General features: G+C 41.8%; 1 protein-coding gene across 3 annotated transcripts in view; it reads right to left on the bottom strand.

Moving 5' to 3' along the window:
* The window catches only part of tcea1 (transcription elongation factor A (SII), 1), a 74,141-nt gene that overhangs the window by 42,502 nt on the left and 15,035 nt on the right, over positions 1 to 16,604 (bottom strand). For all 3 annotated transcript variants that reach the window (XM_078540512.1, XM_078540511.1, XM_078540513.1), the window contains exon 2: positions 13,422 to 13,484. In XM_078540512.1, coding sequence (XP_078396638.1) covers positions 13,422 to 13,484 — 63 coding nt within the window. The remainder of the gene's footprint in view (positions 1 to 13,421; positions 13,485 to 16,604) is intronic.

Here is a 16,604-nt window from a genome sequence, read left to right as displayed (position 1 = left end):
AGCAACTTGTAAATCGGAAGAGATCGTGGGATAAAGGGAAGTGGAATATGTGAATAAGGATTTGGGATGAGTCAACTGTCGTCTTTGATGGTTTGAGGCTTGTGGCTAGCCACGGCTTCAATCATGACCGCCTCAACATTGACGGCCACCACCTCCGCCAAGAGACAAGAACATGCATGCCATGCACGAACTTCCCCACTCGCCCCCTGCTGGTTAGGAGCTGCTGCCTCCGGTTATGCGCCCCTCTGTCCTGTAAGAAAGAGGGAAATGTGCCAGTGAGTGTGGTGCAATATGTTTGGGTGACGTGGCTGTCATGGTTGACTAGCTGGCAGTGTGTGCAAAGACGGAGATGTGGGTGTGAGGTTTGAAACAATGTTAACTGTGTGATGTTGAGGTGAAGGTATTGATATGATTGATAGAAGGTGTTACAAGGCAAGTGAAGGGGAGGGTGGTGCATTGAGCAGTTTGAAGAGTACTGTGGCGGTTGGTGGGATATGGCATTGAAGATGCATTTACTAACCTTGCTCACTCGTGTGAGGTCAAACTCTTGCAGCACTGCATCCCAGGCCCTCAGCACTAGACTCCTGGCTTGACTGCTATAGTTATCTGCTCCCTTTGTCTTCTGAGATTTTGTCTGGTTCTCCTGGCCCCCCGCAGATATATGATATCTCTCTTCCTCTGCACCTGCTTGCCAAAAGTCACCAGTGCAGTGTTGGAAAATCTCGAGGCCACTTTCTGCCATATTGTGCCATAATTCAGTGTTCTTGCTCAATCTTCTGCAGCCAGTTACAGTAGTTGCTCCAACCAGAATGCACCTCCTCTTTAAGAAGTGCAGGCAAGCTTCAACTTATGCTAGCCTCTCATGATTTTACAGACACTCAACAGTCTGCTTAGCATTGGCTACATGCTACGATTATTTAAGTTTGTGTGCTCCCTGCATCAGGAGCACCAGAGATGGGTTCATTGCGCATCACGATGCCCACACTCGTTTAAGTCTCATCAAATTTTGCAACCTTTTTCTCCCAAAGGGACGAGTATTTCCCATCTTGCTAGATGTATTAGTGTACTAAGGGAAGAGAAAACAAAGTGACAGAATTACATGAAGCGATCAAGTCTTAGAAAGGCAAGATTGCGTTTCACATCTTCCTGCTCAGCCTCTCAAACAGAAAGTATGCATCAGTTTGAACAGAATCAGCGTTGTGCCATCTTCTGTTCAAAGTTAGAATTAAACTAAAGCTACAAATTAAAGTCTATTCAGCAGGGAGACTTGGATTGGACATAACCAAACTTTAGAATCCACATTGCTTTTTAAAAAAAAAGTCATTCAAGTGTGTGCCTCCCAGATCAACACTGAGCTAGCACTACCTGCTACAAGTGTTACTGGTGCAAATCTCTATTTGCAGTCTTGTACCACAATTAAAATTAACTATTGCTTTTAAGTGGTATTTAAACACAGGTCAAAATCCATGAAGTCCAATTACATTAAAATACTACATTTAATCATTAAGATGACATTTCCATTAATTACATTTTTTTTTTTTTACAGTGATCTGTTACAACCAAGATAAAATATATAAAAATTACTGATGTGCTTTATGGGACAATCTTACAGCATTTTTACAAATAAATTTTCTCGTTGCAAAATTACCAACAAATTCTGATTTTTAAAGTATGTATTGCCCTTCAGTTATCAAAATAAACTTCAAGTGGTTTAAAGGAATTGGGCAGAATGAATAAAAAGAAATTGTTCAATAAAGGCCCTATTCCAAAATAATAATTTGCATAATTCAGAAATTGGAAGCTTAAATAAAAGTGGTTTCTGAAAACATTTCACAATGTTTTAATGAGAATTAAAATGTTTTCTTCATTTTAACATTTATTGAATCCAGTTTTAAATCGCATGGAAAGCACTAGCAAGTCAGTAAAATTTGCTCTAATGGAAGGCAATGACAAACCACTGCTGACAAAATAAACTGTTGAGAAAATGGCTCAGGATGAAGCATCAGCAGACAATGAGCCAAGGACCCGTCTCTGGGCAGAGCAGAAATGACATGCCAAAATGTTGCTCTACAATCACACTCTACAATCTACAATGTGTCTTAAGAACATAAGAAAGTAAGAAACAGGAGCAGGAGTAGGCCATTTGGCCCCTCAAGCCTGCCCCGCCATTCAAAAAGATCATGGCTGATCTGCCCCAGGCCTCAACTCCTCTTTCGTACCAGCTCCTTATAACCCTCAGCTCCCCGATATTTCAAAAATCTATCTACCTCTTCTTTAAATACTTTCAGTGATCTAGCCTCCACAACTCTCCGGGGTAGAGAATTGCAAGCATTCACTCACCGGAGAAGAAATTCCTTGCATCTCAGTTTTAAATGAGTGTCCCCTTATTCTGTAACTATGTTCCCTAGTTCGAGATTCCCCCACAAGTGGAAACATCTTCTCAACATCCACCCTGTCAAGCCCCTTCAGAATCTTCTATGTTTCAAGAAGATCACCCCTCATTCTTCTTAACTCTAATGAATAAAGGCCTAACCTCTTTAGCCATTCTTGATAAGTCAACCTCTTCATCCCAGGAGTCATCCTAGTGAATCATTTTTGAACTGCCTCTAATGCCAGTATATCCTTTCTTAAATACGGGGACCAAAACTGTACACAGTACTCCAGGTATGGCCTCAACAACACGTTGTACAGTTGTAACAAGACTTCCCCATTTTTAAACTCCAACCCCCAAGCAATACAGGCCAAAATTCCATTTGCCTTCTTAATTACTTGCTGCACCTGCATGCTAACTTTTTGTGTTTCATGCACAAGAACACCCAGATCCCTCTATGCTGCACTTTTTTGGAGTCTCTCTCCATTGAAATAATAGTCTGCCTTTTAATTCTTCCTACCAAAGTGCATGACCTCACACCTACATTAAACTCCAGCTGCCAAGTTTTTGCCCACTCACTCAACCTATCTATATCCCCCTGCAGATTCCTTATGTCCTCATCACAACATGCCCTCCCACCTATTTTTGTATCGTCAGCAAATTTGGATACATCAATGACTTGGAGGAGGGGGCAGAGTGTAAGTAGATAGTAAATAATTGAGGCCCTGGGACTGATCCTGGTGGCACCCCACTAGTTACGTCTTTCCAACCCAAAAAAGACCCTTTAATCCCAACTCTCTGTCTTGTGTGTGTTAACCAATCCTCAATCCATGCTAATACATTATCCCCAATACCGTGAGTTCCCATCTTGTGCAATAACTTTTTATGTGGCACCTTAATAGAATGTCTTCTGGAAATCCAAATACATTACATCTACCGGTTCCCCTTTATCAACTGTTTGTTATACCCTCAAAGAGCTCTAGAAAATATGTCAAACACGATTTTCCTTTCACAAAACCATGTTGACTCTGTTTGATTGTGTTAAGCTTTTCTAAATGTCCTGTTATTTCTTCCTTAATAATGGACTGTAGCATTTTCCCAAAGACAGGTGTTAGGCTGACTGGCCTATAGTTTCCTGCTTTTTGTCCCTCTCCCTTCTTGAACAGGGGCGTCACATTAGCAGTTTTCCAATCCGCTGGGACCCTCCCGGAATCCAGTGAGTTCTGGAATATTTCGACCAATGCCTCCAGTATCTCTGCAGCCACTTCCTTTAAAACTCTTGGATGCAGGCCATCAGATCCTGGCGACTTGTCTGCCTTTAGTCTCATTAGTTTGTCAAATACTTTGTCCCTCGTGATAGAGACTGTTACAAGATCTTTCCTCCCATTAGCTCCTTGCTTATCTGATATTTTTGGCATGTTTATAGTGTCCTCCACCGTGAAGACCGATGCAAAATATTGGTTTAAATTATCTGCCATTTCCCTGATCCCCATTATCAATTTTCCAGTCGCATCCTCCAAGGGTCCCACGCTCACTTTAGTTACTCTCTTTTTATATACCCACAGAAGCTCTTGCTGTTTGTTTTTATATTTGTCAATTTACTTTCATAATCAAATTTCTCCTTCTTCATTAGCTTTTTAGTCATCTGCTGCTGGTTCCTAAAACATTCCCAATCCTCTGGCCTCCCACTAGTTTTCGCCGCTTTGTATGCCTTAGTTTTTGACTGGATATTCTCCTTGACCACCTTTGTTAACCACGAGTGGTTCATTCTTCTCATCGAGTCCTTCTTTTTGACCGGGATAAATTTTTGCTGAGCGTTATGAAATATCTGCTTAAATGTCTGTCACTGCTCATCCACTGACCTTCCCCTTAGTCTATTTTCCCAGCCCACTTTAGACAACTCTTTCTTCATACCTCTGTAATTGCCCTTATTTAAGTTGAGGACACTGGTTTGAGACCTGAGTTGCTCGCCCTAAAACTAAATTTGAAGTTCTACCATGTTGTGATCGCTACCCCCTAGAAGATCTTTAACTATGATATCTCTTATTAATCCCACCTCATTATGCATTACTAGATCTAAAATAACCTGTTCCCAGGTAGGTTCTGCAATGTATTGCTCTAAGAAACAATCCCTGATGAACTCTACAAATTTGTCTTCCAAGTTACCCTACCAATCTGATTTGTCCAGTCAATATGCAGATTAAAATCATCCATGGCAAATGTAGCACCCTTCTTATACACCTCCATTATTTCCCGACTCCATTATTTCCCGATTTATACTTTGTCCTACGGTGAGGCAACTCTTCGGGAGCCTATAGACAACTCCCACCCGTGACTTCTTCCCCTTGCTATTCCTTATTTCCACCCAAACTGATTTCACATCACGATCTATTGCACCTGTATCACCGCAGTTGTGATATCTGTCTTGAGACAGATAATTGAATTATCACAAATTACAGTTAATACAATTAGAGAAGAGTTTGCGCAAAACAGAATGAGCCACAACCAAACAACTAAACATCAGAATTCCACCTAAAAGAGATAACCAGGCCATATAAATGTGGCATACAAGGGCAGGTCAAGACGCTAGGAATCCTGCAGCGAGTAGCTCACCTCCTGATTCCCCAAAGCCTGTCCACCATCTACAAGTCAGGAGTGTGATGGAATACTCTCCACTTACCTGGATAAGTGCAGCTCCCACAATACTCAAGAAGCTTGATGCCATCGAGGACAAAGCAACCTGCTTGATTGGCACCCCATCCACAAACATTAACTCCCTCACCACCGTGGCACAATGGCAGCAGTGAGTACCATCTACAAGATGCACTGCAGGAATTCACCAAGGCTCCTTCGACAGCACCTTCCAAACCCACAACCACTACCACCTAGAAGGACAAGGGCAGCAGAGACATGGGAACACCACCACCTGGAAGTTCCCCTCCAAGTCACTCACCATTCTGACTTGGAAATATATCGCTGTTCCTTCTTTGTCGCTAGGTAAAAATCCTGGAGCTCCCTCCCTAACAGCACTGTGGGTGTACCTACACCATATGGACTGCAGCGGTTCAAGAAGGCAGCTCACCACCACTTTCTCAAGGACAATTAGGGACGGGGAATAAGTGCTGGCCTAGCCAGCGAAGCCCACATCCCATGAATGAGTGAAAAGAAAAATTCACAATATCACAAAATACCAACAGAGCAATTATTCTACCTTTGGGTTTTTACCCGTTCGTGATCTGAGACAACTGTCAGAATTGTTAAATACAGGACAATGCCACTTCTAACATGTAATTACATTTTCAAGGACCATAATTCACCAGTACAGGTACTGGACCCCATATCCGGGAAGCTCGGGACCAGATATGTGCCAGATTTGGGGATTTTACGGATTTTGGATCCTAGGCCTAGCATGTACTTATAATACATAAAATAAATTATGAAAAATAAAGAGTAAAAGGGTCTTATTCAAATTGCTACTCAGAGCGCCAGCTTCGAATGTAGCTGGTTTTCAAGTCCTTCCGGATTTTGGGATGCCGGGCAAGGGGTCCAATACTTGTATTACTGAAACAAAAGCAGGCTTAATGTACCGGGTGATCACTTAAGGCATTGCTCATGGGCTATCTGGGGTCTAAAGCAGTTACGATTTTTAACATGGTCCTGCACAAAATAGGTCCTGGGTGCATGAGCGTAGTTTGGGGATGACAGGTTGTGGTTTTAATTTTTAAAAGTGTACAGGTCCAGATGAGAAGAATGGGCTTAATGGTTTGATAAGTGGTGAAGATGCAGCAAACTGTGCAGCCAGCTGTATGGGAGATTAGCCACCCCCCACAAAATCAAAATGATACAAGTTTTCCTGTGTCCATTCAGAAAATCAGGATGCATCTTAAAAGTACTAGAATGTTTTTGTGGTTGCCAATTCATACAAGAGTCTATAACCTGGTTGAGGTCCTTCAACTCAAACAGGCCGAAGTACACAATTGAACTGAGGGCAACATTTTCCCCCCGTCGGAGGTGGGGAAGGGGGGGGGGGGGGGAAAGAGAAAAGAGTACGGGAGCGGGCGGGCACCACCATTTTATGTGGGCGGGCCTTAATGATGTGCTGGGGGGGGGAGAGATTCCCTCAGCCGGGAGTGCACTCTTTTGTGCTTGCGCGTGAAAGAGTGCACAGATCTCCCTGGGGGAGATTGGCTCCGATTTAAAACTTTGAATAAAGATTAGAAAAAAATTTCCCTGCCATGTCCCTTCATGTGACAAGTTGGACAGGCAAGTCCATTAATGAGTTCAATTGGTTTTTTAATGACCTTAATAGGTCGTTGACAGGTCAGCGAGTGCGTATCCAATTTGGATGCGCGCCCACCGAGCTGACAATCTAGATGACGTGAGGTGACGTTGGGGCGCATGCCCGACGTCACCCCGCGTCATTTTACGCATCGGCGAGCGGGCCCCACTCCCTGTTCGCCGACCGGAAGATGCTGGCCTAAGAAAATACAATAGAATTCGAGCTACAGGTTTCAAAGAGCAGAGCACGGCACATCCTGGGGAAACTTGTGAGCATCTAATGCATAATTGTTGATCTTGTTGATAAGCTTGGTGTTTTCTTTCCAGAATAATTTTAATGCACTCATTATGTCATAAATGTTATGTCATAAATATCATTTGTAATGCTATAAGTCAACTGATACCAATTTAAAAAGTAAACAGTGATTGGCTGATTGCGTGGTAACTTCCACAACTAGATTGTTAGCTTTAGAGAGAATTTAAGCAATTGAATAGTTTCATCTTGTGCAGGATTTTTTATCTTGTTGGCAGCTTTTCTGATCTAAATTTGAACAAAGCATTTGGCTAAATTAATGGACAATGATTAATCATTGAGCCGATCAGAAAAGCCTGATGCTAGATTTATTGTGTGCTAATAATGAGGCTGCTCCAACTCTCGGAAGCCCAGTTTCTGAAAGCGATTCTAATGTAGTTAAATTCAATGGAGGAATTAAATAGGGCAAGAGTCAAAGGTAAAGATGCTGATGCTGGACTGAAGAAAGGCAAAAGTTTAATGTGATAAGTGGAGACCTGCTCAAATTAAATGGGCAGAAAAATTAGCAGACCAACAATCTTCAAGTTAGATGCACAGAATACAAAATATCTTCCTAGAGGCTGAAAAGATAAAAGAGTTCCATGGAAAGAGAGACTAAAACTGATCTAAAATTTTAATAGGATGCACACAAAGTTAGGACTGAATAGAAAGTGCAACACGGAGCTTGAAAAGGTTAAAAAGAAACATTAAAAAAACTAGTAGACATCATAAAAAGAAATTGTAACATTTCTATAATCATGTGAAAAGTAAAAGAATGTTTAGAGAGGAGGCCACTCAGATTAAGAAGGACATTGAAGCAAGGAGAATGAAGCTATGGCAGATGGTAAACACTACTTACGATGGTAGAAGTGAGAATATAGGTGTATTCGAAGAGATTAGAGATGTGCAGCATATATTCAACAACAAGCATTTATATAAAAAGATGCCACAGATGGTAAACTGTCAATATGAGACTTGAGATACTAGGTTTATTTCCACTGGGATAGAGAAGCCAAAGAGATAAAGTAGCAGCTTTCAAAATTTTGATACGGTGATGGAGTGAATAGGGAAAGGCTTATTTCTTCTGGTTGGTGAGTCAGTGACAAGGGGTCATCAATGAGTTACAAGGACTTATAAAGATTAGGAGAATCTTTAAAAAACTTTTTTTAAAAAAGAGGATTGTTTGAAGCACAGGATGCTTTGCCACAGAGTGTGATTGAAGCATACACCAATATATCTTTCAAGGAAAAACTGGAGAAATGTTTGAAGCAGAGGAATAAACAAGGCTTTGGAGAGAAAGCCAGGCAGTGGAATTAGCTTTGGAGAGCCTATCATGTCTGGCTGTTCGAGATAAGTAATAAGAACATATGAAATAGAAGCAGGATGCATTTGGCCCCATGAGCCTGGTCCCATTCAATAAGATCATGGCTGATCTGATTGTGGCATAAGCTCCACTTTCCTGTCTGCCCCCCACCGCCCCCCATAACCCTTGACTCCCTTGCAGATCAAAAATCTGTCTAACTCAACCTGGAATACATTCAATGACCCAGCCGCTACTGCTATCTGTGGAAGAGAATTCAAAAGGTTAATGACCCTCAGAGAGAAGAAATTCTTCCTCATCTCCATCAAAAATGGGAGACCCCTTATTTTGAAACTGTGCCCCCTAGTTTTTTTTAATTTCCCTACAAGAGGAAATAACCTCTCAGCATCTACTCTATCAAACTCCCTCAGAACTTACATATTTCAAAAGATCACCTCCAATGTGTACAGGCCTAACCTGCTCAACATTTCCTCATAAGACAATCCTTCATTCCAGGAATCAACCGAGGTGAACTTTCCCTGAACTGCCTCCAATAGAAGATAATCCCTCAAATAAGACCAAAGCTGGAAACAGTACTCTATGTGCTGCCTCACCAATGCCCTGTACAGTTGTAGCAAGACTTCTCTGTTTTTATTCTTCATCCACCTTGAATTAAAGGCTAACATTCTATTTGCCTACAATACAATTGGTCCCTTCATCCAAGTCATTAATAGAGATCGTAAATTGTCGAGGCCGCTGCAACGATTCTTGTGGCACCCCATTATTTACAGTCTGCCAACCTGAAAGTGTCCTATTTATTCTAACTCTGTTTTCTGTTCATTAGCCAATCCTGTATCTGTGATAATATATTACTCTCGACCGTGACTTCTTACCTTCAACGTGGCACCTTATCAAAAATTCAAATACACTACATCTACTGGTTCTCCTTTATCCACCCTGCTTGTTATCTCCTCAAAAGGACTCTAATAAATTTATTAAATGCAATTTCCCTCTCATAAAACCACGTTGACTCTCTCGATTGTATTGTGATTTTTTTATATGTGCTCCCTACCAGTTCCTTAATAATGGATTCCAGCATTTTCCCAATGACAGATATTAGGCCAACTGGTCTATAGGCCAGAATCTTCAGGTCAGCGAGCAGGGGTGGGCCCTGCTTGCCAACACGTAAAATGACACGTGGCGACGTCGGGCATGCGTCCCGACGTCACCGCGCGTCATTCAGATCTTCAGTTCGGCAGGCGCGCACCGGTGTCAGCTGCGCGCTTGCCGAACTGTCAAAGGCCTATTAAGACCATTTAAATATCAATTGAAATAATTAACTAAGCTGCCCGTCCAACCTTAAGGTTGGTGGGCAGGCAAAATGCCCAAGCGGCCTTCGCATTTATCATGAAGCCTCATCCTCGGGCAGGATGAGGTTTCATGAAGTGTTTATAAATGGAATGAAAGTTTTCATTTAAGTTCATTGACATGTCCCAGCTCATGTGACACTGTCACATGAGGGGACATGTCTTAAAATTTTTTCCTTTATTAACAATTTTTAAAAAATCAATCTAGTCTCCCTGAGGCAGCTCTGTGCCTCAGAGATTTCTGTGCTCTTTCGCGCACATGCACGAAAGAGCGCCAGCCCCGACTTAGCCTACTCCCCCCGTCCACACAGGGAGCGCTCAGTTCCAATTAAGGCCCGCCCATGTAAAATGGCTGCGCGTCCGCCTGCTCCCGCCCAAAACCACCTCCCCCCGACGGGGAGAAAATTCTCCCCATAGTTTCCTGCTTTCTGTCTCCCTCCTTTCTTGGAGAGATGTTACATTTGCAATTTTCCAACTTGCTGGGACCTTTCCAGAACCAACGCATTCACTACCTCTGCAGCCACCATGCCTATCACATCCTCAAAGAAATCTAATAAATTTGTTAAACACTATTTCCGCAGCCATTTCCTTTAAGACACTAGGATGTAGGTCACCAGGTTAAGGGGATTTGTCAGCCATTAATCCCATTAGTTTTCCTGGTACTTTTTCTCTAGCGATTGTTTTAAGATCTTCACTCCTTTTTGCCTCTTGATTTTCTACTATTCTTCGGATTCTTCGTGTGTCTTCTACCATGAAGACAGACACAACATACTTGTTTAAAGCCCCTGCCATTTCCTAATTTCCCATTATTAATTCTCCACTCTCAACCACTAAGAAACCAATGCCTATTCTAGCTACTTTCTTACTTTTTATATACTTGTGGAAGCTCTTACTGTCCGTTTTTATGTTTCTTGCTATTTTACTCGTGTTCCAATTTCTCCCTTTTTTAAAAAAAAAGTCATCCTCCACTGGTTTATAAAATGTTTCTAATCTTCTGGCCAACCTCTAATCTTCACAGAATTGTGTGCCTTTTCATTCAATTTAGCACCATCCTTAACTTCCTTAGATAGCCACAGATGGTGCATCCTTCTCCTTCATCGTTCCACCTCCTTTTGTGCTGTAAACATCTCCAATACTTAGCAATGCTGTCAGAGGGGGAAAATACTTCACTTTACCCCTGTCGGCCATTTAACCTGCTGTTGGGTATCTTCTAGTAGATTATCTGCTTGCTATCTCATTCATGCAATTGTAAATTGCACAAGTGAAGTTCAAAATGAGATAAAGCATGTATATAAATTACAAGGATTTTCATACACAAAGTTTGTTTATATCCTTATAAACCTAAGGTTTAATTTGCAACAGCCAGTTATACCCTCAGATGTACATAATCCTGACTAAACATCAGGTAACCCTGGATCAAGAAAATTAACTTTAATCATTTAATTATTTATTGTCTCCTTGTATACAAATAAACAAACAAATGATCTATTGATTTCACACTGAATTCCTCTCATTGCAATGGAAAATGCACAATAACTTTATTAGTTAGCACTATATGTTCAAATAGTTTTATCATAATCATGATCAACACGTATATGCCAATGCTCATAAATCAAAAAAGGACCATTTTATGGTAGCCTTGTTGTTATAGTACTGGGCTAGTAATCCAGGTGTCGTGAATTCAAATTTCACCCACACAGGTTGTAAAACTAAATTCAGTAAATCTAGACAATTGTGGGCTAGCACCAGGAAAAATAATCATGAAAGGTTCTAGATTATCATAAAAACCCAACTGGCTCACGAAGCAGAACCTGCCATCCCTACCTGGTCTGGCCTACAAGTGACTCCAGGCCCAAGCCACGTGGTTGACTCAATGCCCTCACAGTAGAATTCAGTAGATTCTGGTGGGACAATATCATAAAAGACTTTGATGCATTTTTTTTTATTTATAGAGTGATCCTCGGTAAAATGGCAACTCCAATTATGAACAGACTAATTAGAAAAAAAAACAGACAGTAAATGTAGATCCTATTGCACTCAAGAACAACTTGTTTATGGAGTTGGTTTTGACTTTATACTAGAGCACAAAATGGGTGATAGCAAATTGGAAGCCCCTTTTATAACTCTCCTGATTTAGCTTTCCATTGGTTTCAATTCACTTCCAATTGGTCCTTTTTTGATTTATGAGCATTGGCATATACCTGTTGATCATGATCCAATTCACTATCACCCATTTTACACTATCACTGAGAAGTCAAATTACATCTTTCAAAGGCAATGAAAAACTTTCCAAGATTCATCCCAAGAGGCAAAAATGCATGTTGATTGGTAGTAGTGGAGTTAAAGGAAGCAAGTGCAGACATGGACAGGATAGGCCATTCAGCTCCTGAACTCATTACAGCCTTGGTCCAAACAGGGGTAAAAAAAAAATACCATGAACTCAGGTGAGGGTGACTGCCCTTGACATCAAGGTAGCATTTGACCAAGTGTGGCATCAAGGTGCCCTAGCAAAACTGAAATCAATGAGAAATCGGGGGAAAACTCTCCGCTAGCACAAAGGAAGATAGTTGTGGTTGTTGGAAGTCAATCATCTCAGTTCCAGGGCATCAGCACAGGAGTTCCTCAGGATAGTGTCCTAGGTCCAACCATCTTCAGCTGCTTCATCAATGACCTTCCTTCCATCATAACATCAGAAGTAGGGATGTTCGCTGATGATTGTGCAGTGTTCAGCACCATTCACAATTCCTCAGATACTGAAGCAGTCCATATGCAGCAAGACCTGGACAACATTCAGGCTTGGGCTGACAAGTGGCAAGTAACATTTGTGCCATGCAAGTTCCAGGCAATGACCATCGCCAACCAGAGAGAATCTAACCATCACCCCTTGAGACTCAATGAATCCCCCACTATCAACATCCTGGGGGTTACCATTGACCAGAAACCGAACTGGACTAGCCATATAAATACTGTGGCCACAAGAGCAGGTCAGAGGCCCCGGAATTCTCCAGGGAGTAACTCATCTCCTTACTCACCAAAGTCTGTTTACAATCTACAAGGAACAAGTCAGGAGTGCGATGGAATACTCCCCACTTGCCTGGATAAGTGCAGCTCCAACAAAACTCAAGAGGCTCGACACCATCCAGGACAAAGCAGCCCGCTTGATTAGCACTCCATCCACCACCTTCAACATCCACTTCTTCCATCACCGACACACAGTGGTATCTACAAGATGCACTGTGGGAAATCACCAAGGCTTCTTCACCAGCACGTTCCAAATCTACAACCTCAACCACTTCAGGAGGACAAAGGTAGCAGATATATGGAAACATCATCATCTGCAAGCTTCCCTCCAAGCCACACGCTATCCCAACTTGGAAGTATATCACCGTTCCCTCACTATCACTGGGTCAGAATCCTGGAACTCCCTGCCTAACAGCACCACAGCTGTACCTATACCACATGGACTGTAACGATTCAAGAAGGTGGCTCACCACCACCTTCTCAAGGGCAATAAATGCTGGGCTAGCCAGCAACACCCACATTCCGTGAATAAATAAAGGTTAAGTAGAGGATTTACATTGGGATGTGAGATAACAAGGTGGAGGAGTTCAAAGGGAAAAGTTCCACAATGTGAAACCAAAGCAGCTAAATGACACAGCACCACAGATTGAGCAGAATGAGATGAAATGCAAAGGTTAGGCCCATTATTGTGTGCAGCATGCACTGGCACTCTTATCCAGATATGGGAATTAGCTATTATTGACTTCCTGCAGCTCTTGTTTCTGTTAAAACTTTGTTCCCAAGGCAGCATACCTGCAATAGCTCCAAAGTCATAGGAATGCTCTTTAACTCCTTCAGCAAGTCCATGGCTCCAACCTGTAACACAACACAGAGTACTTTTAAAAAAAAACACAAAGGGTCTGTATATTCACCAATTTGCTATCCAAGTCAGGGTTAAAGAGTATAATGAAAGTACAAATAAATGCTTGAGGATAATCTTAATTGATAATTGACTACAGAAAGAAATGTTAACAAGTATTTTCACATTGTTGTCTTCCACTCTGAATTAAGGCATTGATTGGTCATACTGTGAAATTGTTCAACTTATCTCTATGAGACTTCTTTAAGAATGAATGTGAACCAGACAAAAAGGGGTTGTTTTCAAGTACTCATTAAGAGTACTAGTCGTGCTTCGCTATGTCACAAGTGCCCAAATCAGGATAATGCAAGAACTGAACCAGGGTCTTTTTTTTTTAAAACTCTTTCATTGGATGCAAGCATCATTGGCAAGGCCAACATTTGTTGCCCATCCCAAGTGTCCTTGAGGAAGTGACTTCAAATGGCTCTGGCTCCTCTTCTACTCATCAGGCCAGCATCGATAAGAGGCCTTTTAGGTCCAGAATGGCTATCAAAAAAAGAAAATCTTGTCACCTCCACATATCTTAAAAAATCCCAGTAATTCATCTAATCATCCCTTCCACGCTCCCTGTCCTAAGAATGTAAGAACATAAGAAAACAGGGTAGGCCGCCCAGCCTGCTTTGCCATTCAGTAAAATCATGGCTAATCTGATCTTGACCTCAACTCCACTTTCCTGCCTCTTCTCCATAGCCCTTGGTTCCCCTATAGATCAAGAATCTAGCTCAGCCTTGAACATATTCAATGGCTTAGCCTCCACTGCTCTCTGTGGAAAAGAATTCCAGAGATCCGCAACCCTCTGGGAGAAGAAATTCCTCCTCATTTCAGTCTTAAATGGGCAGCCCCTTACTCTGCTCCTGAGTTCCAGAACCCCCACAAGGGGAAGCATCCTCACATGATCCACCCTGTCAAGGCACCTCAGAATCTTGTGTTTCAATAAAATCACTCCTCATTATTCTAAACTCCAATGGCTACGGGCCCAACCTGTTCAACCTTTCCTCAAAATAACACCTTTATCCCAGCAATCAACCTTGTGAACCTTCTCTGAACTGCTTCCAATTCAAGAATACCTCTCTTTAAATGAAATCAGAACTGTACACAGTACTGCAGGTATGGTCTCACCTGTGCCCTGTACAGCTGTAGCAAGACTTTCCCTAGTTATATTTCATCCCCCATGCAACAGAGACCAATTTTTCATTTGCCTTCCTAATTCCATTGTACCTGCATGCTAACTTTTTATGATTCATGTACGAAGACATCCAGATCTCTCCATTTAAATAATATTTTGCTTTTCCATTCTTCCTATCAAAGACCATAAGACGTAGGAGCAGACGTAGGAGCAGAAGTAGGCCATTCAGCCCATCGAGTGTGCTCTGCCATTCAATTAGATCATGGCTGATCTGATAATCCTCAACTCCACTTTCCTGCTTTTTCCCCATAACCCTCTATCCCCTTACTGATTAAAAATCTGTTGATCTAGGCCTTGAATATACTTAACGACCCAGCCCCTACAGCCATTTGCGATAAAGGATTTCACAGGTTCGCTACCCTCAGAAGAAATTCCTTCTCATCTCTGTCTTAAATGGGCAACACCTTACTCGGATTATGCCCCCTGGTCCTAGAGTCTCCCACATGGGGAAACAACCTCTCAGTATCTACCCTGTCAAGCCCCCTAAGAATCTTATGTTTCAATAAGGTCACCTCTTATTCTTCTAAACTCTAAGGAGTACAGGCCCAACCTACTCAACCGCTCATGAGAAAATCCCTCCATACCTAGGGTCAACCTAGTGAACTTTCTCAAGCTGCCTCCAATGCCAGTATATATCTTTCACAGTATTCTAGGTGTGGTGTAACTAGTACCTTGTATAGTTTTAGCAAGACTTCCCTATTTTTATACTCCATTCCCTTTGAAATAAAGGCCAACATTCCATTTGTCTTTCCTGTTACCTGCTGAACTTGTAAGTTAGCTTTCTGTAATTCATGCACTAGGACTCCCAAATCCCTCTGTGCTGCAGCCTTCTGCAGTCTTTGTCCATTTAAATAATATTCAGCTCCTCTATTCTTCCTGCCAAAGTGCATAACCTCATATTTTCCCACTTTATGTTCATCTGCAAAGTTTTGCCCACTCACTTAACCTGCCTATATCCCTCTGTAGACTCTGTCATCCTCACCACTAGCTTTCCCACCTATTTTTGTGTTATCTGCAAACTTGGCAATAGTGCATTCGCTTCCCTCATCTAAGTCGTTAATATATATTGTAAATAATTGTGGCCCCAGCACTGATCCCTGTGGCACTCCACGCATTACAGGTTACCATCCTGAAAATGCCCCCCTTATCCCAACTCTGTCTTCTATTAGTTAGCCAATCCTGTAACCATGCTAATATACTACCCCCAACACCATGAGTTCTTATCTTATTATGTAGCCTTATGTATGATACCTTATGGAATGCCTTTTGGAAATCCAAATATATTACATCTACTGGTTCTCCTTCATCTATCCTGTTAGTTACCTCCTCAAAGAATTCTAATAAATTTGTTAGGCATGATTTCCCCTTCATGAAGCCAGGCTGACACTGCTTGATTAGATTATGCATTTCTAAATGCTCTGCTATTACATCCTTTATAATAGACTCTTAACAATTCCCCAATGACAGACTTTAAGCTAACTGGCCTATAGTTACCTGTTGTTTCGTCTCCCTCCCTTCTTGAATAAGGGTGTTACATTGGCAGTTTTCCAATCCTCTGGGACTTTTCCAGAATCTAAGGATTCTTGGAAGGTTCCTACCAGTGCATCCACTATTTATGTAGCTACTTCTTTTAATATCCTAGAATGTAACCCATCAGGTCCAGGGGGCCTATCGGCCTTTAGACCCATTAGTTTCCCTGGTACTTTTTTCTCTAGTGATAGTTACTGGATTTATTTCCTCCCACACTTTTGCACCTTGATCATTTAGTATTTTTGGAATGCTATTAGTGTCTTCTACCATGAAGACTGATGCAAAGTATTTATTCAATTCCACTGCCATTTCCTGGTTCCCCATTATTATTTCCCCAGCCTCATTTTTTAAGGGACCTATT

Source organism: Cetorhinus maximus, chromosome 4 (genome assembly GCF_964194155.1).
Source record: "Cetorhinus maximus chromosome 4, sCetMax3.hap1.1, whole genome shotgun sequence".
Taxonomy (NCBI): Eukaryota; Metazoa; Chordata; class Chondrichthyes; order Lamniformes; family Cetorhinidae; genus Cetorhinus; species Cetorhinus maximus.
The sequence above is the reverse complement of the archived record's forward strand: the minus strand, read 5'-3'. Positions and strand labels throughout refer to the sequence as shown.